Source organism: Pristiophorus japonicus, chromosome 15, assembly GCF_044704955.1.
Source record: "Pristiophorus japonicus isolate sPriJap1 chromosome 15, sPriJap1.hap1, whole genome shotgun sequence".
Lineage (NCBI taxonomy): Eukaryota > Metazoa > Chordata > Chondrichthyes > Pristiophoridae > Pristiophorus > Pristiophorus japonicus.
This window is the reverse complement of record NC_091991.1, coordinates 59,931,906-59,956,962: the sequence shown is the minus strand read 5'-3', so window position 1 is coordinate 59,956,962 and position 25,057 is coordinate 59,931,906. Positions and strand designations below refer to the sequence as shown.

General features: G+C 43.2%; 2 protein-coding genes across 2 annotated transcripts in view; one reads left to right on the top strand and one right to left on the bottom strand.

The window, feature by feature from the left end:
- The window catches only part of LOC139280802 (leucine-rich repeat and transmembrane domain-containing protein 2-like), a 136,772-nt gene extending 116,612 nt beyond the window's left edge, over nucleotides 1-20,160 (top strand). The window contains exons 4-5 of the mRNA XM_070900512.1: nucleotides 17,976-18,566; nucleotides 19,727-20,160. Of these exons, the coding sequence (XP_070756613.1) occupies nucleotides 17,976-18,566; nucleotides 19,727-20,160 (1,025 nt within the window). The remainder of the gene's footprint in view (nucleotides 1-17,975; nucleotides 18,567-19,726) is intronic.
- LOC139281546 (voltage-dependent calcium channel subunit alpha-2/delta-4-like) overlaps nucleotides 1-25,057 on the bottom strand; it is a 745,953-nt gene that overhangs the window by 281,260 nt on the left and 439,636 nt on the right. The gene's annotated exons all lie outside the window — the stretch shown is intronic.

The window sequence follows — 25,057 nt, the reverse complement described above, 5'->3', positions numbered from 1 at the left end:
ATATTAATGACTTGGATGAAGAGACCAAGTGTAATGTATCTAAGTTTGCTGATGATTCAAAACTAGGTGAGACAGTAAGTCGTGAGGAGAACACAAAGAGTCAGCAATGGGATATAGACAGACTAAGTGAGGGGGCAGGAAGATGGCAGATAGAGTATAATGTAGGGAAATGTGAGGTTATTCACTTTGGTAGGAAGAATAGAAAAACAGAATCTTTTTTAAATGGTGAGACACTTTTAAATGTTGGCGTTCAGAGAGATTTGTGCAAGAAACAGAAAGCTAACATGCCGGTACAGTAAGCAATGAGGAAAGAAAATAGCATGTTGCCCTTTATTGCAAGGGTGTTGGAGTATAAGAGTTAGGAAGTCTTGCTACAGTTGTGCAGGACCTTGGTGAGACCATGCCTGGAGTACTGTGGACAGTTTTGGTCTCCTTATCTAAGGAAGGATATACTTGCCTTGGAGGCGGTACAACAAAGGTTCTAGATTGATTCCTGGGATGAGATGGCTGTCCAATGATGAGAGATTGTGTAGAGTGGGCCTATATTCTATGGAGTTTAGAAGAATAAGAGGTGATCTCATTGAAACATAAAAGATTCTGAAGGGGATTGACAGGGTAGATGCTGAGTGGTTATTTCCCCTGGCTGGAGTGTCTAGAATTAGAGAGCATAGTCTCAGGATAAGGGATAGGCTATTTAAGAATGAGATGAGGAGAAATTTCTTCACTCAGTGGGTTGTGAATCTTTGGAATTCTCTTCCCCAGAGGACTGCGAATGCTGAGTCTTTGAGTATATTCAAGGTTGATATCGATGGAGTTTTGGACTCTAGGGTAATCAAGGGATATGGGGATCAGGCGGGAAAGTGGAGTTGAGGTCGATGATCAGCCATGATCCTATTGAATGACAGAGCAAGCTCGAGGGGAAATATGGCCTACTCCTGCTCCTATTTCTTACGTTCTTATCCCAGAATCCTCTCGCTGCAAGGCACTTATCCCTCTGCTGGTTCCTCTGCTTTCCCCGGGTCTGTCTCATCTGATAAGGAGTGTTGCTGCTGCTGTTCCTCCTCTAAATGTAGGCATCTTCGCAGTGCAATATGCAACAGACAATGACTATGCATGACCCTTTATCTGGGGCATACTGCAGGGAGCCCTGTATCTAAACCCCTGCTTGAACATTCCTATTCTGTGCTCCATGAGGATCCTGGTTGTGCCTTGCCTTTGATTGCATGTGCTGCTCGGGTACAGTGGGATTGTGCAGGGGTGGCATCAGCTAGGCCCGCATGGAGTATCCCTTGTCCCCCAAAAGACATCCTGTCGTGTTCCTCAGAGGGTCAAACATCGGAGGGATGGTAGACTTTCTGAGTATGAAAGCATCATGGCAGCTCTCTGGGTACCTTCCACAGCCCTGCATGATATTGTTCCTGTGATCGGTCACAACTGTACGTTGATAGAATGGTATCCATTTCTGACAATGTTCCAATGCCCTGTGCGTACAGTCAATCACACCCTGCATGCAAAGGGTGGCAGCAACTGTAGAAAAGCCATGAGCTCTGTCCTGTTGAGCTCCATGAAGAAGGTGATGTGCTGCTTGGCCCGAGCAAATAAGCAGTCGGTCACCTATTTAATCCAGCTTTGACATGAAGCTTGGGAGATGTGGTTATGTCACCTGTTGCAGCCTGAAAGGAGCCAGAGGTGCAATAATTCAGGACTGTTCCTACTCCTGTTCTTATGTCCCTAAGTCTTGCTTCAGCCAGAAGAAGCAACAATTGTAAGTAGAGAGGGCAGACTAAAAGATTATAAGGCACAAAAGGTGTAGAAGTCACGATCTGGAAGCTGGAAACACTCCTGGCAATTCGGACAGCAAAATATCCTGTGATTCAGTGAGCTGCAGCTGAGAGTCCGTTTTTAGTGGTTCAGGAGCTCTTATGACACTAATCCCGCAAAGTTTTGCTGGCGGGTCAAAGACTTGGCAGGTCATGCACAATTTGATGTTAAAATGCATTGGGGATGAGTATGATGTCGGAGCATGACTTTGACCTTTTAATTTGGACATGCTTGCCTGGGGTGGGTGCCTGAGACGCAGTCAGAAACAGATCAATTAAAATGGTGGTTGCGGGCGTTGGGGTGGGGGAAGTTGTTGGCAAGGAGAGTGCAAAGGTACCAGATGCATATTTAACTCCCTGCCTGGCAGGCTGCGTTTAAATACCAGAATTTCAAGCCTAAGAATTAAAAGTCATGAGCAAGGCTGGTGTAGGCACACTGAATGGAAGCAGCAATTCCATTGCAATTGTTTTTTTGTTACTCAGTATTTTTTGATATTCTGCATATCGACACCATACAGTTAGTCACAATAAACAGCTCTAAAGAGCAGACCTAACTTCCTGACAAAACATAATGATAAATACCATTTGGTTGCTAGATTAGTCAAAGATTCATCCACCCACTCTCTGCAATATATGACATTAATAAACTGACAAAACACAGCCTGCAAGTACCAGGATCCTAAGCCTACTTGTTTTAATGCTTTCAATTATCATTTACAAAAACTGTGAAGAGTTGGGTTCCATGTTAAGAACAGCCATCTGTGATGCATTTGAGAGATTTGGATAACATCACAAATCACAAGAACAAAACACCAACAGCGTATAAAAATCAACTGAGCCTGGAGAGCTTGTCAGGACCTTGTAAAATACTCTTTAGCATTTTTTGTTGCTACAATTATAATACATTCTGTTTACAATTATTCCTGTTATATAATTTTTGAGTCTTTCCTTTCTGATTGTGAGTTCATATTTTCTATTCCCAATTCCCAATACTAATTATTGGTCTCCATCATTAAAATAGCTGAGTTTTGTCATGTGACTTTAATCACGTGCTAGGAAGAAGGTGGGGAATGAGACTAGGTTAAACGGTTTGTTTAGGGTTATATTGTTACGTTTAGAATAACTCCACACATCTGTATATCTTAAACTCAAACAGTTGTGACCTTGGTCTCTTTATTGTAACTCCAGAGTGAGGAGGCAGCATGGTAGTCTGCCTTTTATACCTGCTTGCCCAGGGTGTACAGGTGACCCTTGGATCTCCCACAGGTGCACCCCCTGGTGGCAAGTCTTACACATTGGTAATGTTTACATACATAACATCATTCCCCCCCAAAGACTTATGTACAAGTTATTTACAAGTTGAGGCGATCCGGGGCTCTGCCTTCCCGGGTTGATCACCTGAGTTGAAGTCCTGGCATTGCTGCACTGTGGTGTGGCTGGTCTGATCGGACTGTTGGGCATGGTGGATTCATCCTCGTGGTTGACCGCGAGGTCGATTGCTGATTGGGTGTGTGTGGGTGGATCAATGATGGTAATGTCCTCTTCAAACTATTCTTGGTTGTCAGTGAACCGCAGTTTGGTCTGATCCAAGTGCTTTCTGCACGTTTGTACTTTCAAACGTTTGACAACAAACACTCTATTTCCCTCTTTGACTAACACAGTTCCAGCAACCCATTTGGGACCATGACCATAATTAAGAACAAACACAGGGTCATTAGCCTCAATGTCATGTGATACAGCCGCGCGATCGTGGTACATGTTTTGCCGGTGATGCCGGGTTTCTACATGATCATTGAGATCCGGGTGGACTAAGGAGAGCCTGGTTTTGAGTGTTCCCTTCATTAGCAATTCTGCAGGGGGAACCCCGGTAAGCGAGTGGGGTCGCGTGCGGTAGCTGAGCAGAATCTGAGATAACCGGGTATGCAGGGAACCGTCCGTCACGCGTTTCAAGCTCTGCTTGATGGTTTGGACTGCCCGTTTTGCTTGACCATTGGATGCGAGCTTAAACGGCGCAGACCTGACATGCTTGATGCCATTGCGGGTCATGAACTTGTTGAATTCCGAGCTGATGAAGCATGGTCCATTGTCACTAACAAGGAAGTTGGGCAAACCATGGGTGGTGTACATGGCCCGGAGGCTTTCAATGGTGGCAGTGGATGTACATGACGACATTATTATACATTCAATCCATTTAGAGTAAGCATCCACTGCTATAAAGAACATCTTTCCTAGAAAGGGGCCAGTGAAATCTATGTGGACCCTTGACCACGGTTTGGAGGGCCATGACCACAGACTCAGCGAGGCCTCCCTTGCTGCATTGCTCAACTGTGAGCAAGTGTTACATTGGTGTACGCAAGACTCCAATTCCGAGTCAATGCCAGGCCACCAAACGTGCGACCTGGCGATAGCCTTCATCATGACTGTGCCTGGGTGGGTACTGTGAAGGTCACGTATAAACGTTTCCCTGCCGTTTTTTGGCAAAATTACACGATTCCCCCATAGGAGGCAGTCCGAATGCATGGACATTTCGTACTTGCATCGGTGGAACAGTTTAATTTTGTCTTGCATTTCCCCTGGGACCGCTGACCAGCTCCCATTGAGGACGCAGCTTTTTACTAGTGATAGCACAGGGTCCTGGCTAGTCTGGGTCCTGATCCTGACGGGTGACCCCTCGCTCTCAAAAGCATCCATTACAAGGAGCAAGTCTGCGGGTTGCGCCATTTCCACCCCAGTGGTGGGCAATGGTAGCCGATTGAGGGCATCCGCACAGTTCTCAGTGCCTGGTCTGTGGCAGATTACATAATCATATGCAGATAGCGTTAGTGCCCATCTTTGGATGCGGGACGAAGCATTGGTGTTAATACCGTTGCTTTCTGAGAACGACGAAATGAGCGATTTGTGGTCGGTTTCGAGCTCGAACCGGAGCCCAAATAGGTATTGGTGCATTTTCTTAACCCCGTATACGCATGCTAATGCTTCTTTCTCAACCATACTGTAGGCTCTTTCAGCCTTAGATAAGCTTCTGGACGCATATGCAACCGGTTGCAGTTTGCCTGACCCATTGGCTTGCTGTTACACACCACCGACCCTGTACGAGGATGCATCACAAGCTATTACTAAACGTTTACATGGGTCATACAATACAAGAAACTTGTTACAACATAGCAGGTTTCTGGCCTTGTTAAAGGCTGTCTCTTGAGATTTACCCCAAACCCAGACGTCACCCTTGCGTAGCAATAAATGCAATAGTTCCAGCAAAGTGCTCAATCCTGGTAGAAAGTTCCCAGGAATGAATGCAGCTCCGTCACATTCTGTGGTCTGGGTGCATTCTTGATGGCCTCCGTCTTGGAGTCCGTGGGTCTGATGCCGTCCGCCGCAATCTTTCCCCCCAGAAATTCGACCTCTGGTGCTAGGAAAACACACTTGGAGCGTTTCAACCTGAGTCCCACTCTGTCCAGTCGCTTGAGAACCTCTTCCAGATTGTGCAAGTGTTCGGTGGTGTTGCGGTCAGTGATCAAGATGTCGTCTTGGAACACCACGGTGCGCGGAACCGATTTCAGCAGACTCTCCATGTTCCTCTGGAAGATGGCCGCCGCCAAGTGAATCCTAAAGGGGCATCTGTGGCATATAAACAGTCCTCTGTGCATGTTGATGCATGTCAATTTTTTTGAATGTTCAGCCAGCTCCTGTGTCATGTAAGCAGAGGTTAGATCCAGCTTGATGAACAACTTCCCCCCTGCTAGTGTTGCAAACAGGTCATCTGCTTTGGGTAGTGGGTACTGGTCATGTAACAAGATTCAGTTGATCATTACCTTGTAGTCCCCGCAGATTCTGACCGTCCCATCCCTCTTCAGCACCGGCACAATTGGACTTGCCCACTCGTTGAACTTGACTGGCGATAGGATCCCTTCTCGTTCAAGTCTGTCCAGCTCGATCTCGACTTTCTCTCGCATCATGTATGGAACCGCTCGGGCCTCGTGATGAACGGGTTGTGCATTAGGACTAGATGGATCTGCACTTTGGTGCCTGTGAAGTTGCCCATGCCTGGCTCGAATAACGACGGGAATTTGTTTTGCACTTGGGCGCATGAGGCGTCATCCTCCGAAGACAGTGCTTTGATGTCGTCCCAGGTCCAACAGCGTTGGGCCATCGCCTGGTACAATCCATAGTGGTAAATCATGCACAGCTCCATCGTATGATACCTTCACTGCCGCACTGCCAATGACTGTTATGAGCTCTTTGGTGTAAGTGCGCAGCTTGGTGTGGATCAGGCTTAGTTTTGGTCTTTGTGCCTTGTTACCCCACAGTTTCTCAAAAGTCTTCTGGCTCATAATGGACTGACTCGCCCCCATGTCCAATTCCATGGAAACTGGAATGCCGTTTAATTTGACTTTTAACATTATCGGAGAGCTTTTGGTGGTGAATGTGTACCCATACACTTCCTCTTCAGTCTCGGGTTGAGTTGCCTCTCTTACTCGTTGAGCGTGATCCGCGCCGGATCGGTCATCTTCTGCCGACTCTGCCACGTGGTGAGTCGCAGCACGTCTGCACATTCGCTGGACGTGCTCCATTGTTCCACAGCCCTTGCACATGTAGTGTTTGAATCGACATTAATGGGCTCGATGATTACTCCCGCAGCGCCAACATGGTGCTAATGGATTCGCATTCACGCACCACGACGGATTCTGAGTCATCCTAGGTCTGGCCTCTGCGGGTGTGTAGGCCCTGCCGTGTACAGTTCTGCCTGCTGAAGGTGTTATTTTTGCAAAGTACTTGCTGGTAAATTCCAATGCTGCAATGATATCTGTTTAGTGTTATCGTTCGTGGACATAAAAGCTTGGGCTATCATGATGCCCTTGCTCAGATCTAGGGATTCGGCAGACAGCAGTTTGCAAAGAATGTCCTCGTGGCTGATTCAAAGCATGAAAAAGTCCCGCAACATTTCCCCAAAAATCCAGCAAATACGCACGGTCCCACAAGGCATCTTAGGTCGGCGACATAGCTCGCCACGTCCTGGCCATCGGAGCGGTGGTGCGTATAAAAGCGATACCTGGCCATCAAGATGCTCTCCTTTCGCTTGAGGTGTTCTTGAACTAGCGTGCACAGCTCTTCATATGTCTTCTCTGTTGGTTTCATCGATGCTAGCAGATTTTTGATGAGGCCATATATCGTGGACCCACAAACGGTGAGGAGAATCGCCCTGCACTTGACCGCGGTTTCTTTCTTTTCCAGCTCGTTGGCCACGAAGTACTGGTGAAGACGCTCAACGAAGGCTTTCCAATCATCACTCTCATCAAATCTCTCAAGAATACCAATGGCAGCCATAACTGCGTGAAAGTTTGTGATTTGTTACTCGTCGCCAATTGTTATGTTCAGAATAACTCCACAAGACTGTATATTTTAAGCTCAAACTGTTGTGACCTTAGTCTCTTTATTGTAACTCCAGAGTGAGGAGGCAGCATGGTAGTCTGCCTTTTATACCTGCTTGTCCAGGGTGTGCAGGTGACTCTTGAGTCTCTCACAGGTGCGCCCCCTGGTGGCATGTCTTACACATTGGTAATGTTTACACACATAACATCTATAATCAACTCTAAGCAAGCCAATGTGTTACTAAAAAATGCAAGTCCTGTATATAATATATAGCAAATGATGGGTGAGATTGTGGGGTATCTAATTTTCAAAATCTCGTAAGCCCAAATCATGCAGAAAAATAATATATTGTGGGGTTCAAATAACATCACAGATGAAGAAAATTCAAGCAGTTGATGGTCATCTGAACTCTGAGGGTGCAGTTAAACAATGTATGCTTTTCATCTGAGACTTGTACATTTGAATCTGCAACAGTGATATATTGGAATTATAAGGGACAATGTAGTGAACATATGCATCTAGCGCACAGCCTTGTATGATAGAAGTGCATATTTGGAAATGCTGGCTGCGCACCCCACAATTTTCTGTCCACTATTTTAATGAATGGAAAATGATGTGGAGAGCACCCAGGAGTCTCTGCATTGGAAGTCCACATTCGTAAAATCAGCCTTTACTGTCCCTCTACTAAACTGAATTTGTTGCTCTCTGAAAGCAGTTGCCAGCTTTCTAGAAATAAGTATATCATGAATGTCAAAGGGATAATTTCTTAATAATTACCAGAATAATGCTTAGCTTTATTACAAAACTGTTAATTAAAAGGAATAAACATAGAAACATAGAAAATAGGTGCAGGAGTAGGCCATTTGGCCCTTCGAGTCTGCACCGCCATTCAATAAGATCATGGCTGATCATTCCCGCAGTACCCCTTTCTTGCTTTCCCTCCATACCCCTTGATCCCCTTAGCCGTAAGGGCCATATCTAACTCCCTCTTGAATATATCCAATGAACTGGCATCAACAACTCTCTGCGGCAGGGAATTCCATAGGTTAACAGCTCTCTGAGTGAAGACGTTTCTCCTCATCTCAGTCCTAAATGGCCTACCCCTTATCCTAAGACGATGTCCCCTGGTTCTGGACTTCCCCAACATCGGGAACATTTTTCCCCACATCTAACCTGTCCAGTCCCGTCAGAATCTTATATGTTTCTATGAGATCCCCTCTCATCCTTCTAAACTCCAGTGAATAAAGACCCAGTTGATCCAGTCTCTCCTCAAATAACAGCCCAGCCATCCCTGGAATCAGTCTGGTGAACCTTCGCTGCACTCCCTCAATATCAAGAACGTCCTTCCTCAGATTAGGAGACCAAAACTAAACACAATATTCCAGGTGAGGCCTCACTAAGGCCCTGTACAACTGCAGTAAGACCTCCCTGCTCCTATACTCAAATCCGCTAGCTATGAAGGCCAACATACCATTTGCCTTCTTCACCGCCTGCTGTACCTGCATGCCAACTTTCAATGACTGATGAACCATGACACCCAGGTCTCGTTGCACCTCCCCTTTTCCTAATCTGCCGCAATCCAGATAATATTCTGCCTTTGTGTTTTTGCCCCCAAAATGGATAACCTCACATTTATCCACATTATACTGCATCTGCCATGTATTTGCCCACTCACCTAACCTGTCCAAGTCACCCTGCAGCCTCTTAGCGTCCTCCTCACAACTCACACCACCATCTAGTTTAGTGTCATCCGCAAACTTGGAGATGTTACACTCAATTCCTTCATCTAAATCGTTAATGTATATTGTAAAGAGCTGAGGTCCCAGCACTGAGCCCTGCGGCACGCCACTAGTCACTACCTGCCATTCTGAAAAGGTCCCTTTTATCCCGACTCTCTGCTTCCTGTCTGCCAACCAGTTCTCTATCCACGTCAGTACATTACCCTCAATACCATGCGCTTTGATTTTCCACACCAATCTCTTGTGCGGGATCTCGTCAAAAGCCTTTTGAAAGTCCAAATACACCACATCCACTGGTTCTCCCGTCCACTCTGCTAGTTACATCCTCAAAAAATTACAGAAGATTCGTCAAGCATGATTTCCCTTTCATAAATCCATGCTGACTTGGTCCAATCCTGTCACTGCTTTCCAAATGCGCTGCTATTTCATCCTTAATGATTGATTCCAACATTTTCCCCACTACTGATGTCAGGCTAACCGGTCTATAATTACCCGTTTTCTCTTTCCCTCCTTTTTTTAAAAAGTGGGGTTACATTAGCTACCCTCCAGCCCATAGGAACTGATCCAGAGTCAATAGACTGTTGGAAAATGATCACCAACGCATCCACTATTTCTAGGGCCACTTCCTTGAGTACTCTGGGATGCAGACCATCAGGCCCCGGGGAATTATCGGCCTTCAATCCCATCAATTTCCCTAACATAATTTCCTGCCTGATAAGGATATCCTTCAGTTCCTCCTTCTCACTAGACCTACTGTCCCCTAGTACATTTGGAAGATTATTTGTGTCTTCCTTCGTGAAGACAGAACCGAAGTATTTGTTCAATTGGTCTGCCATTTCTTTGTTCCCCATTATAAATTCACCTGAGTCCAACTGCAAGGGACCTACGTTTGTCTTCAATAACACTGCTCTATTATAAAACTGCTAATACTGATCAGAAATAGCATTATTCTTTAGTACAAAATTGTTAATGATTACCAGGAATAACACTACTATTGTTAATGCATTTCAGGAATAGCATAACGCTCTATATTATAAAACCGTTCATGTATAACACTATTCTCCTCGTTATTAATACTATTCATGACTATTGGGAAAAATGCTACCATTCCAGGACAATTTTTGGATTAGCAAACGTATTCCCTTTGGAATGATTTGGGATTACGTGGTTTGGAAAATTAGGTATCCCACGATCTCATCCAGTGCCCACTTTATTTCCTCTTCCCTACCCACATGTGATTCTGTTATCACCTTAGTGCAGATTTAGTGTGAGCTTCACTGCAATATATGCTGTATGCAAATGAGGGTCAGCAATGTACGGAAAGAATTCCTATCTTTGGGTGGAGGGTCTCCCAGTGTTAGTTTCATCAATTTGAACTGACTGCTAAGGGCAAATGAAAGGAGTTCTTAAAGTGACACTCAGCTTTTTTGTTTGTTTTTCTGTGGCTTTTCTGGATTTCTTTGTTTTCTTTTGATTGTTACTATCCGGGAGATCTGTGGAGGTCTCTAGCTTCACATTCCTCTACGGCCTTGATGCTGTTACAGGAGGGATTGTGCAAGATCTCCCCCTCTAAGAGAGAAAAGAGCTATTTAATTTCTGCCCCCTCTCCAGTTCATGTCTGTTTCCTTGTATTACATGTCACCTTATCCTCAGGTACAATACTGCTCTTGACTTGTAATTTTAAGGAATATCACTCCTCTATTATACAACTGTTGACAATTACCAGGAATAACACTACTCTATATATTATAAAATTTACATCAGTTTTACTCTTGTACCCTGCTCCCTGTGATCTATTCTCTCCAATCCAATCCAGTCGCTCTCTTCGCTGCTGTCACTCTCCTGTTCCAGCACGTGCTGCTCCCTGGAATGGTATGCCGCCACGCTGCTCCTTCTGCTCCGTGGCCTGCTCTGACGGTGCTCACAGGCCGGGGGCCGTGCAGACTGCTGGACCAGATCGCCACGCTGCTCCTTCCTCTCCCCGGCCTGCTCTGATGGTGCTCATCACCAAGATCCAGGTTGCTGATTGGAGCGTGGGCAGGTACAGCAGGAGCGGCGAGGTCAGTGTGCAGGAGCGGTGAGTGATCGTAGAGCGACGTGATCGGGGCCCCAGAGAAGCGTGATTTGGGGCTCAGAAGAGGCGAGGGACCCAGGGGCAGCATGGGCTAGCCCACACTGCGATATATGTGCACACTAGGTCCGTGCAGCAAAGCTGGTCTCCAGTCGTCTTGGTTAATCTTTGCCACTGGATCAAGACCTAGCTCTGTCAAGCCTGTGTGGTGGCTGGTGTGCAACGGCAACCACATGTTAAAAAAAATCCACGCACAGGCATCTTCCACCCTTCAAGATTTAGTTCGGGACCTGGTATATTAGGTCCTTCAATGAAACACCTGTGAACTTTTTGGCGTCGAAGCAAGTCATCCTCGATTCGAGGGACTGCCTATGATGATGATGATTCTCAGCAGCTGTTCCTTCAGCCACTATGGTTCATCCTCTGCAATGTAGACCCTCAACACCCCTGTCTTATCACCTCCTCCTTGTCTTCAAAAACTTCCCAAAAAACCTTTTCTTCAACTATATTGTTTCACCTCTCTTTTCTCTTTCTCCTGCTCAGCACCTTTTTGTCCATATCACTGTAAAGCACTTTGAGACATCTGTCTGTACATGAGGAGCACTTTTGAAATGTAGATTGTTTTTCTTGACTGTTGTTATTAATGATTACCAAGAAAAGCACGACTTTCTATTTCAAAACTGTGAATGAATAATGTGAATAATGCTACTCTTTCTATATTAGTGAATACCAGGAACATTAAACCTTATTATAAAACTAGGAATGACTGCCATGAATATCCTGACTATTTCAAAACTGTCAATGATTACCAAGAATAATGCTACTCTCTATATTAGATTAGCAATGATTACTTGGAATAACAGTACTCTTTATACTACAAAAGTTTTAATGATTATCAAGAATAACAGTGGCTGTGATTTTACTTACCTCGGTCTGTGGCAATGTTGGTGACGGGTCGCAGCCCTGCTGCTGGTTCCATCCCACTATGTGAAATAAATTTCCCTTGTTAAGGCTTGTTAAGCCCGCACAGCATGTTTCCCAGGCCAATTAGAGGTGACATCATTTCATGATGTGTCATCAGCCAGTTTCCTTAAAGGGACCATGTCGCAATTCATTTGTGCTGTCAGTGATCTACAGCGTTGAGGTGCTGCAAACACTGACAATCACTGCACAGATGCACAGAGCTGCACCCAGGTTCTCTTATGACTCGCTCCATATGCTTATGGAGGGAGTCACAGCAATCAGGAAGGTCCTCTTCCCTTCCCATGGGTGGAAGAAACCTCCCCAAGAGACGTGAACAGCCTGGTTGCACATTGCAGAGGAGGGCATAAGCCAAGATGTCGTCAGGAGGACATGGGTGCATTGGCGCAAACCTGTCAATGATCTCGGTAGATCATGAAACGTTAGTACAAAGCCACACTCAACCTCATCCTGCTGTGCCTCTCATCACATCTCCATCACTCTGCCTGTCCTACCCTACTCCTGCACATCCTTACTCACACCAACTTACCTTGCACCTCCACCCATCCCACTCTATCTACATTATCACATCGCATTCTCACTAGCCACCCCTCACACTCAACCTCATCCTAGTGCAATCGTACCAACCAACAACGCACAAAGGTAGCCACTTGTTAACCTGTGGAATTCCCTACCGCAGAGAGTTGTTGATGCCAGTTCATTGGATATATTCAAGAGGGAGTTAGATATGGCCCTTATGGCTAAAGGGATCAAGGGGTATGGAGAGAAAGCAGGAAAGGAGTACTGAGAGAATGATCAGCCATGATCTTATTGAATGATGGTGCAGGCTCGAAGGGCTGAATGGCCTACTCCTGCACTTATTTTCTATGTTTCTATGTTTTATTCAATGTTCGTGTAAAATTTCTGTTAATGTGCTGTCAAACATTGCACTCTTTATTTTCAATATTTTCTCTTTTGGACAGATTTGTGTGCATGTTTGGAAGTGGCTTAGTGAGTGCAGTGAATGGTGAGATGTAACGGTACCCCCTGCAATGGTGGTAAGTGTGAAAGGAATGGCTTGGACATTGTACGGATGCTTTATGGTGTTGGCGTGGGGTGATGCCAATCTGGCACTTCATGTGGCAGCCAGGGAGTACAGCATCAAGTTGAAGTAAATCTGACCATGGTGAGGCCATCCCTGGCTTCTTGGGCAGCAATGTGGTTGGGTGCTGATGCCCCCTGTTCTGTGCAGCATCAGTTGATTGCAGAGAAGGTTGGTGTTGTTGTTGGTATTGCTGGTGTGCCTGGTGCTGTTGGTGTTGTGGCTGATCATGGTTGGATTCTGAGGACCATGGTGAGAGAGTATACAGGGCAAATGACAGAAGCATTCCGTCAATGGTGAGAGAATTCTTCCAAAGAGATGATACTGTATGGAGAGTAGAAAGTGGAAAGCCTGCAGAATCTGTGCTGGAAATGGACTGAGAAACAGCTTGTGGCTGAGGAAAGTGAAAATCTGTCAGGTGGGAGCTTTTACTGTACATTTGAAGCTGTCAAGGCATCAGCTAGAGCAATGGCTGTTGAACTCCTGCCTCAGGTTGACAGCCATGGTCCACAAACAGTGTGGTTCCTGTGGCCGAGCAGTTAAACAGAAAAGGTAAGGTAAAATGTATTCTTAATAATCTCTCAACAAGGCAATAATCAGCCTAATTGGGTCCCCCGTTGCTGCCTGTCGGGACTGCTCAATGCTGACCAGCCATTGGGAAAGGCACGGGGCAGTGACAGCGGGTTCCTGACCAGCTGTCCAAAAAAAAACACTTTCTCATCCGACCCGCCACCAATCGCATCTGCTGACTCCCCGCAAAGTTCCGGCCAATATTGTCTCTATTAAACTATTAATGATTTGAATGTTTTACATGTCAATCCTATAATAATTAATGCTCTTGGATTATAATCTAACACACTTTAAGCACTGAATACTGTCAAACAAGTAATGAAAACACCAACCTGGTGTTAAAATGAATCTTAGCAAGATGCCATTACAACTTGATTCTGTCAGGAATTCATCTATATTCACAACTCTTGAAAGGAACTAATATATGTACATTGAAAAACTTCAAAACAATAAGAGTGCTGAATGTTCTCGCATGAATTAAAACCAGAAAATGCTGGAAATACTCAGCAGGTCAGGCAACATCTGTGGAGAGAGAAACTGAGTTAACGACCACAATTTCCCCAACCTCAGCAGGTGGAGTCGGTGGCGGGTCCCGACCTCGCTGCTGGCTCCAGCCCACTGTCCAAACTGATTTTCCCCTGATGGGGCTTGTTAATCTGCCCAGCACGTTTCCCAGCCAATTGAAGGAAGCGGGTCTGATGACATCATTCGATGACATGTCATCAGCCGGTTTCCTTAAAGAGAATGCGCAAATTTAGTTTGACAGTTGTGCTGTCAGGTGAAGTGATGCAAACACTGACAGAGGTGCATGGCTGCACCCAGGCTCTCCCATGATACCCTCCTTATACTTATGGAGGGAATCACTGCACGCAGAGAGGTTCTTTTCCCTTCCCATGGGCGGAAGAGACCTTCCCAGGAGGCCAATGCAGCCTAGTTGCACATTGCACAGGAGGGCACAAGCAGGGATGTCGTCAGGAGGACTTGGCTGCAGTGGCGCAAATCTTTCAATACCAACTTACCTTGCACCTCCACCAATCCCTGGCACATCATGTGGCAGCCAGAATGTACAGCGTCAAGTGAAGTCAATCTGGCCATGGTGAGGCCATCCCTGGTGTCCCGGGCAGTAATGTGGTTGGGTACTGATGCCCTCTGTTCTGTGCAGCATCAGGTGATTGGACGAAGTTAGTGTTGTTGTTGGCGCTGCTGGTGTGCCTGTTGCTGCTTGTGTTGGGTCTGATTGTGGTGGGATTCTGAGGACCAAGGTGAGATGTTGATGTAATAGATGGCAGGTGAAATTGAGAAGACAGATACGATATGTCAGTGGTGAGAGAGGTTGTTCCAATGAGGTGACACTGGATAGAGTTTGGTCCAAACACTTACAACCTGAAAAAAGCTCAATCTGTCTTCCAAATGTAGTAAGCAACAGCTTCTGAGCTTGGAAAGTGAACAGCTCTGAGATGGGAGCTTTTATAGCACATTTTCAGCTGTCAAGTAAAGAGATGATCCCATGCTGATTCAACTCCCACCTTATCTGGCGTGATTCCCGAGCAGCGTGGACCCCGTGGGCAACCTCGTAAAATGGTACGGTGAGCACAAAATACTGTTTAATGGTCTGTTAACAAGGTCACAGTGACCTAAATTGCCTCCCCCATCACTGTGTGTCAGGTCTGTTCAGACCCGACATCTGGGAAAGTAGCGTGGCAACGGGATGACAGCAGGTTCCTGATCTACTGTCAGAATAAAAAGTACCCACTCGACCCACCACCCTTGCTGAGACCCCGAAAAATTCCCCCCAACATTTCAGATCAGTGACCTTTTGTCAACGTTGACTCTCTTTCTCTTTTCACAGATACTGCCTAACCTGCTGAGTATTAGCAACATTTGTTGTTTTTATTTCAAATTTGCAGTATTTTGCTTTTGTTCTCAAATGAATAATAATCTGCACAAATCCTGCTATGTTACCACATCTAAACATCATCAATTGTGTGTCACTCACTGTACAGATGTGGTGTTGTCTGTCACCTGATCAGAATTTTAGGCCACAAAATATAAAGGAATTGCCAAACCTTTACAGGAGCTCTAGTTTCTGCAGCTAAGTTTCTGACAATGATACAGCACTTAGAAGTTTACAGTCTAGAAGCAAACCATTCAGCCTATCATGTCTATGCCGGCTCTCTGCTAAAGCAATCGAAAACTATTCTTACTAGCTTGCTCTTCCCATTGACCTGTATCTTCCTATGCTTAAAATATTTATCCAACTTTGCCTTAAAAGATGCAATGGCCGCTGCCTCAGCCAAATCCTGTAGCAAAAAATTCCATGCACCAGCAATCCTCTGATGAAAAATTTCTCCCAACCTCTCTTGTTACTCTCTTAGTGATAATTTTAACTTATGACATCTTTATTACTGACACCCGTTCCAGAGGAAGTAGTCTTTCTCTATTTACTCTATTAAAATCCTTCGTAATTTTTAAAACCTCTATTAAATCTTCTCTTAGCATTTTCTGCTTTAGCGGAAATAGTGTCAGTAAGAACATAAGAATATAAGAAATAGGAGCAGGAGTAGACCATTTGGCCCTCGAGCCTGCTCCGCCATTCAATAAGATCATGGCTGATCTGATCATGGACTCAGCTCCACTTCCCTGCCCGCTCCCCATAACCCTTTACTCCCTTATAGCTCAAAAATCTGTCTATGTCCACCTTAAATATATTCAATGACCCAGCCTCCACAGCTCTACAGCGCAAAGAATTCCATAGATTCACAACCCTCTGAGAGAAGAAATTTCTCTTCATCTCAGTTTTAAGTGGGTGGCCCCTTATTCTGAGACAGGGTTTCATAAGAGATAAGGCCAGTGTTCAATTTGTAGCCTGCACAATTTTCTGTCCATTTATTTTAATGGATGGAAATTATACAAGCAGCAAATATGTGAAATCTTCTTTGGAAAATCCAGCTTATTTCTCCAGTTGGCACCTGTGGTGGGATTCTCCTCTTGTGGCGGGGAGGGCGTGAGGAGGTGTTCTGGCGAGGGAGGACATCCACCCACCCCTCTGGGTCTGCCCCAACGCTTACCTATTTTCCTTGGTCAGATGTCATTCTGCATGCACAGTAGGCTCTTGGTAGGATTCCTGCCATCAAGCGAGAACCTGCCGATAAGGACAGAGATGCTTCTCCAGCACTAGAAGTGATGAGGGATCTTGAAGGAGCAGAAATTCCTGGAGGTAATAAAAAGATCTCTCCTTGATGGCCTCTGCTGAAACAGAAGCTTTCAACAGCTAAGTGATGGGCCCAACTTGGAGGGAGTGGAGGCTGCTTCAATGGATGAGCTTGGATTATTTACCATCAGATCACGCTGTCAACTGGCAACTTCCACATGGCAGCCCTGCGAAGTGGCAGCAGACATGAGGGAAATCCACCAAGGACCTTGGCCATACTTACTCTGCCACCATTTTCATACAGTAAGTGGCGTTCCCGGTGGGGGCAGGAGGAAGGAAATCCCAGTCACTGTCCAAATTTTCTCTCATTCTCTGTTGTGATCTCACTCAATTTCAGGTGGGATCACGGAGGAGAAATCCTCCCTCCACCTGCTCTTTTCTGATATTTCAATCTGATTTTTAGATTTAAATAGATTTAAAGTAGTTAGTAGAAGGATTAGAGGGGAGACGAGGAAAAAACATTCCACCCAGAGGATGGTGGAGGTCTAGAACTCACTGCCTGAAAGGGTGGTAGAGGCAGAAACCCTCATCACATTTAAAAAGTACCTGGATGTGCACTTAAAGAGCCGTGACCTACAGGGCTACGGACCTAGTGCTGGTAGGTGGGATTAGGCTCGGTAGCTCTTTTTCAACCGAAGCGTACACGATGGGCCGAATTATCTCCCTCTGTGTCGTGATTTTTCTATGATTCTATGATTTGTGCAATTGCAAAGTAGTTGAGAACTATTCCAATCAAGAGCTCAACCTATCCAGCGATTATGTGTAGAGTATCCAACCAAGTGCTTCATACATCAATTTTCACCCTTCCATAATAACAGTTCCTGCATGAGTAAACTTTTTGAGCAAAACGTTCACTATAGGTTGACGGATTTGCTGAGAAGATAACATGATCCATAATCTTATCCTTGGTCCAATGAAAGTGAGATGGGCATTCCCACTGTGGTTGACTGTTGATCAAGGATGTGCTGCAAGCAATTTTTCTTTTCTATTTGACCATTATAATGAATTGAATGTAAGGTCTTAAATTTAGGTAACTCCCTCAAATTATTTTTTAGTTGTGAGATAGGATACCCATGTATCCATAACTGCTGAAACTTCTGATTCAATAACACGCGCTTCTGCTTCTCCACAGGTTCCTTCTGCTTGCTTTTTGTGCTGCTGACTCTTATTGAAGCCTTGCTGGCATGTCCCACACACTGTTCTTGTAAAAAATATGACGTGGATTGCAGCAATCTTGGCCTAGTGACCATCCCAACAGATATTCCGTCAAATATTAAATTTCTCTCGCTCAGCAACAACAAACTCAGCACCTTGCAGGCTCTCACATTCACTAATTTTACCACATTGGAGAAGCTGGACCTGTCCAACAACTACCTGGACCAATTACCATTGAATGTATTTGACGAAATCAGGAACCTGACTGACCTCAACTTAAGAAACAACAGCATCCGAAGCCTGGATAAAAAAATCTTCGATAAGACCACCAATTTGCAGAGGTTAGACCTTTCTGTTAACGGCCTCTCTCAGATTCCGCTGTTCTTATTTGATGAAATGCAAAACTTGACCTGGTTGAATCTGGAAGAAAACAGGATACAAAATCTTGAAAGGGAGGTCTTTGAGCCACTTGAACTTCTTCAGCAGTTACAACTGGGTGGGAACCCTTGGGAATGTGACTGCAGCCTGAGGGGCTTCAAACACTGGATGGAGTGGTTCCTTTACAAAGGTCAGTAGAACAAACCCTTGCAACTACAAGTGTACTTTCTGCCTATAAATCACTTCTACCAAAATAAAATCAACATGAGGATTAAAATTGAACTTACTGATATATTATTCAACCTAACTGGGAAAATCACAGGCTCTATCCCTGTATTACCTCAGGCAGAACAGAGCACAACAAATTGGCCTCAGTAGCCCTGGGCCAGGGGATACCAGCCAGGGTTCTTTCTCGTGATTACTAACTAAATATTGGGAAGAATGATGTCACTATCTTCGGTCTCTGCCACAAATTCCATTCTCTAGCCATTGACTTCATTCCTCTCTCTGGCCACTGTCGAAGGCTGAACCAGACTGTTTGCAACCTTGGCATTCTATTTGACCCAGAGATAAGCTTCCAATCCCATATCCTATCCATCACCATCACCTACTTTCACCTCATTAACATTACCTGTTTCTGCCCAATCTCAGCTCTATTTCTGCTGGAACCTTCATCCATGCCTTTATTAAATTTGAGCTCATCCAAAACTCTGCTGCCCTTATCCTAACTTGCACAAAGTACAGTTCATCCATCACCAAATTGCCTACATTGGCTCCTGGTCCGGCCATGCCTTGATTTAAAAATTCTCATCCTTGTTTTCAAATCCCTCCATGGCCCCGCCCTTCCCTATCTCTGCAACACTCCTGTGAAGCACACTGACGTTTTATTACATTAAAGGCAGTATATAAGTGCAAGTTGTTGTTGTTGTTGTTGTGTATGATAATCCTTGTTGGAAAGTGTCTGTCAATGAATATTGGGCCAGGACAGCATCCAGTTCAATTGTGAAGACTGAATCCCTGCTCGTAGTGGGGAGCGGCACCTGCAGGGAGCATGAGAAAACACTGGCACACAGCCAGTGATTTTCTTCCCATTAAAATCATGTAAAAGATGGTCTCCTACTGCAAGTGCAGAGTTGACCCTACAATGTCCTCCCTACAATCAAATAACCAAATATAATGAAAAAGAGGAGAAAATGTTGAATAAAATAAGGTTACTAATATTTGCCCAACAAATGCAAACATTAGCAACTTTTCTTAAGGAAATGGCAACATTGGCAAGATAACCTGTATTGTATTGAGTGGTAGAGTGCTACAAGTTCTTATTAACTGATTACGTTATCTTAAAATCAGGTGGAAAACTTGATGGAATTGAATGTTCTCTGCCGAAAGACCTCCGTGGGAAAGATCTCAGCGTAGTTCCCATAGAGATGTTCAACTATTGTATCCAACTGGAGGATGAAAACAAAGTAAAAGGAAAGGTAGTCACTGGCCCTCCCTGTGTGAAACATGAACTCAGCACTGCAAGGCCATACTACTTTCATACCTCAGAGTGTGTCAGACAACGCTACCGTCCAGTCAGCGTCAGGCGAGCCATTGGAACAGTCATCGTTGCTGGGGTCTTATGTGGCATTGTTTGCATCATGATGGTGGTGGCTGGGGCATATGGTTGCATCTATGCCTCCTTGATGGCGAAATATCACCGAGAGCTTAAAAAACGGCAGCCGCTGATGGGAGATGGTGAGCAAGAGCAGGAGGAGCAAAAGCAGGCCTCCTCCATGGCATGAGGAACAAGTGCAATGACAGCTCTGGTTTCAATGGGATAAAAGCTACTTTCTTCAGTTTTCTCCAGCTCTGGCCTCTATGTGCTTGTTGCAGTGCTGATACAAATGTTGACTCATTAAATCCTTACTGAGGTACAGGGAAGCACACAAAATCATCTAATGAAAATGCATTCTACAAGCCTGAATCCGGCTGTGTTTGTATTCTGGAGCTGTAGGTGATGTAGCAGCCTCTGATACAGGGGCTTCAATAGAAAGGAGGGAGATGGTCTTCAAAACTCCTTTGCATATCATTTGTATGACAGGTATTTAGAACTCACGATAAAAATGGGTGTTTCAATCCTTGTACCTGCAGCTGGCTTTTTTTAGTTGGAGGAACAAGAACTGAACCTTTCATTTTCTTCTAGATATTTTTATACTTCTAGTGTTTTATTGTGCATAAACATACATTGTCTAGAAAAAGGACACATGATGGACACAGTTGTAGTATATCTCAGAATTAGGGTAGTCCAGTTGGCTTCAACATCATGCAACATCAGGGCTGATTACTTTGCAAGGCTGTCAGGCAAAATTATTAAACCCAAAATTTAAAACATACTTTATTGTAGGGTGAATTTATTTTAAATGTTTACATTTACTGAAAACAAAATATCTGTTTGAGAATTACTGGATTTTGTTTAAAGAAAGCAGTATCCTCCAGGAAGTGAAAGAAATTAAAAAAAAGAATTGTTTCATGGTTCTCACTATGTGATGCATCATTTGCATTCCTCTTTTTATCTCACCTACAGCACCAATATAGTGGAGCAACAAAGACCAATTTAACAATTTGCATTTCAATTATTGGTAGATTGGGAATAATTTACTAATGAAAATGGTTATAATTCCAAAATGCAAATAACAACTACTTATGGTAATATGGTAAGCTTTCTGTTATGATAAATAGTTGTCATTCTTAATGGAGCTAGATTCAGTCACTATGGTCTCAACAAGGCCTTTTAGATATGAAAAAACGTAGAATATCCTTAGTGTTTTCAACCAGCAGCATTTTCTATGCTATTGTAAATTTTCATGGTTTAAGAGTATTAAAACTGTCGATAACTATGAAGTATTATGGGATAGATCAGGTACTTGGAGTCCTGAATATAAAATGGAAACCCTAACAATTAACTGTATTGACATGTTCTCTCCAATATTTTCTGAAGGGTAATTGTAAGGTGAACAAAATGTATAAATTTAGAGACAGATTGTGCAGATAGAACTGAATATCAAATACATGTTTAGTGAAGTTATATATGGTTAAAGCTCCTTAAAGAAATTGAATAATTCTCATATTTTTCTCCTTAAATAAACATTAACCAATGTTTGGCTTTAATCTCATCAATTGGATCAATTGGATAAGAACATAAGAAATAGGAGCAGGTGTAGGCCATATGGCCCCATGAGCCTGCTCCACCATTCAATAATATCATGGCTGAACTTCTATATCAACTCCACTTTCCCACCCTATCTTTATATCATGTGAATCCCTTAGTGCCCAAAAATCTAGCGATCTCAGTCTTGAATATACTCATCGACTGAGCAGCCGGAGCCCTCTGGGGTAGAGAATTCCAAAGATTCACAACCTTCTGAGTGAAGAAACTTCTCCTTATCTCAATGGCTGACCACTTATCCTGAGACTATGATCCTAGTTCTAGACTCTCCGGCCAGATGAAACAGCCTCTCAGCTTCTACCCTGCCAACCCCTCTAAGAATTTTACACGTTTCAATGAGATCACCTCTCATTCTTCTAAACTCCAGAGAATATAAGTCCATTCTACTCCATCTCTCCACATTTCCTCCCAGGAATCAATCTAGTGAACATTCGGCACACCCCCTCTAAGGCAAGTATATCCTTCCTTAGGTAAGGAGACCAAAAGTACTCCAGGTGTGGTCTCATCAAAGCCCTATATTTTGCTTTGCACTGACAGAAATCTGTTAACTTGCTGCTAAATGGGGCATCAAATTAAGCATTTGCCATTCTCATATATTCATTGCTTCACAAGTTTTTTTTAAGCTTACACGTATTCAATATATTCAAATTCACTTTGTGATCGAAGATTCCTATACTGGATGCACAGCTGAAATTTTCATTTTAATGTGACCAACTTATTTTAAAAACCAAGCTGAATGTTCTTTTTACAAAAATGAAGCTTTGCATTTCTATATCTACAGCACCTGATAACGTTCAGAAAGAATGGCTGGTTTGGCACTGAATGCAAGAGTCTGGGGCTATTAATACTACTGAGCAAAGGTAGCAATCATGTGTACATGAAATTAAACAATAGAAGATGACTTACAAAAGCTGCTGATTTGGTTTGTTGGCTCCTTGTTCTGAAACAGAAAGGATCCACAAGTGTAACTGTCTCCATAAATTTTGAATTGATGCAGTCATCCCTATTTATGTAACAATTGCATCAGGAACTCCAGCCTAACCTGGCAACAAGTATGAACTGATCAAAGGTCTGTTTTGGTGGAAACTTAATCTGCTCAAAATCCATCTACTTGAACATTATGCCGAATTAATTTTAAATTATCGAACAGACATTTGGCTTCCATCCATGAGCATGAAACAACTCTGAATTCCAGAGTCAACTGCTATTCAATATGGGAAATGTCACTAAACAATTGCTATATTGTTCAGGAAAAAAGCTGGTCCTCATTCCAGTGAGGTAATATCTTCCTATAATTGTAAAATGCTGTTGGTACCTAACTGTACTGTTATTCTACAAAGATATACAACCAAACACATTTTTCTAAGTATTTCTATATAGTAACTTCAATTAAAGTTGCTAGTCTTTCCCTTGCCACTTTTAATACATGCTTCTTTATCATACCTCCTGTAACATCCTCTACTTAATTACAAATATATTAAAATGAGAAAGCCTTTCTTACCAAGTTGACACAAAATAGCGATACTTGAATATTTACAATGCTGTAACCAAGAGGTTCACCAGCAACTTACACTTATATAGCACCTTTAATATAGCAAAACATTGCAAACAATAACGTAATGGCATTTGTTCAAGTACTCTGAACACCATGTACAAAATTGTCTGGGGATGACTGTGGGCAACGCTATAAAATTAAAAGTGTTGACACTTTATTTGGTACATTGTTTGGAATTTTGGAGCAGACTTTTATATGTTTATAAATATTTTCTGATATATATAAGATAATAAACCCAATCAAACTGGACTGAAAATTATAATGGTGAATCGTGTATCTTGTGGTAATCCATTAACAAAATAATATACTTGATTCTTGACGCTTCTTTCTTGCTATACCTTTTTGAGCCTAGAAATTAATCAGTATGCAATATTAGTGCAATATTCCTCTGTCTGCTATTTTAGTGCAGACGTTTACCTATTTATTTTAAGCCTTCATTAAAATACCAGACAAAGCAATATCATACAAATGCATTAACTGTGATTTGTTAATATTGCTAAAAGTAATTCTAAGGCTTTGATTTCAAAATGAATCACCGATTATATAGTATAAACAAACATAGCTCTCAATTACAGTAACTGCTACTAGAATCTTCATCAGAAAATTGCTGCCCATACTGTCCTAAACTTGTATGGTTTGCTGTGTGAGCTTTTGGAGTCAGGGCTGACTGTTCTTCTTTAGTTCCCACAAGCTAAGAGGTGGTTTATTCAAATTCAGAACGAGATAAGTTCCATATTTGAGGTAAGGAATACTATTTTATTGTTATTTGTCTTTACCGTTCATTATATAGTTACTCTGCTACTACAAAACTGGATTTGATCAAAATTAAAGTGGATGAATAAGTCCACTGAGCAAAGTTATATAGTTTCTTCCAAAGTAAAAAATAACTCTTAAATATAGAGCCTTATCCTCCAAGAGTGTTGATATGATTAAATGATAGATATTTACCTAAGCCATTAATCAGATGTCGGGTTTGAGGAAGAAGTAGAGATATGGACCACAAACCATTCATAGTTACTCTTCAATAGTGGAATGTCAGCTTCATTGAAAATTAAGTTTAGAAAGGCAAAAATTGTTATGCCATGAAAATATAGAATCTATTTTAATGATGATTAAGCATAAGGCAGAATAATTTCTACAGGGGTTCTTTCACTCGTCCACCATAACTGCTGAGGGAGATCCACGCAAACCATGGAAAAATTGCACGAGCGCTGTTTTTCTGGGATTTCCTCAGCGTTTCAGCCAAAGTTACGGTGGATGAGCGCAAGAATCTCTGCAGAAATTCACCTCACTATCTAATAGTATTGGAAAATGTATAGGAATGTAGATTATATAAAGAGTATGGGGTAATTTGGATACTGACCAGTAGTTTGGCGATCGGTTAGGGGAGGTGACCAAAGGTGTGGTCTAAGAGGTAGGTTTTGGGGAGGCTTTTGATAAAAGTCAAGGAAGATGAGATGCAATAAAGTGAGGGGTTTGGGGAGAGAATTCCAGACAGCAGGACTGAGATGATTTATATGTAGTATAATGGATATCTGGCAGTGTTGCAGGCTGAATGTAATAAAGATTTCATACAGTATACATAGAGAATAATGGATTACTGGGAATGCCTACAAGTCTTTAATGTAATCAGGAGGATCCAATAATATGAACTGCAAGAATGAAGCTTGGGTATTACAAGTATTATCTAATTGCTACCTTCAATTCATTCCTTGATACTGTATTCTGATTTCTATGTACTGTTCTAATTTTGTAAGAGAGGTTATTTGATTTTGGCTCTGTTGTTCTGCCAGCACCGACCATCAGTATATTCCCCATTGATGTTATGTGGCAACATCCATGCTGCTATATTAAAGATTGTGTCATTGCCACTGTCATTTTATTGAGGAAGTTTGCAATTGATTGGCAGAAAAGTCTG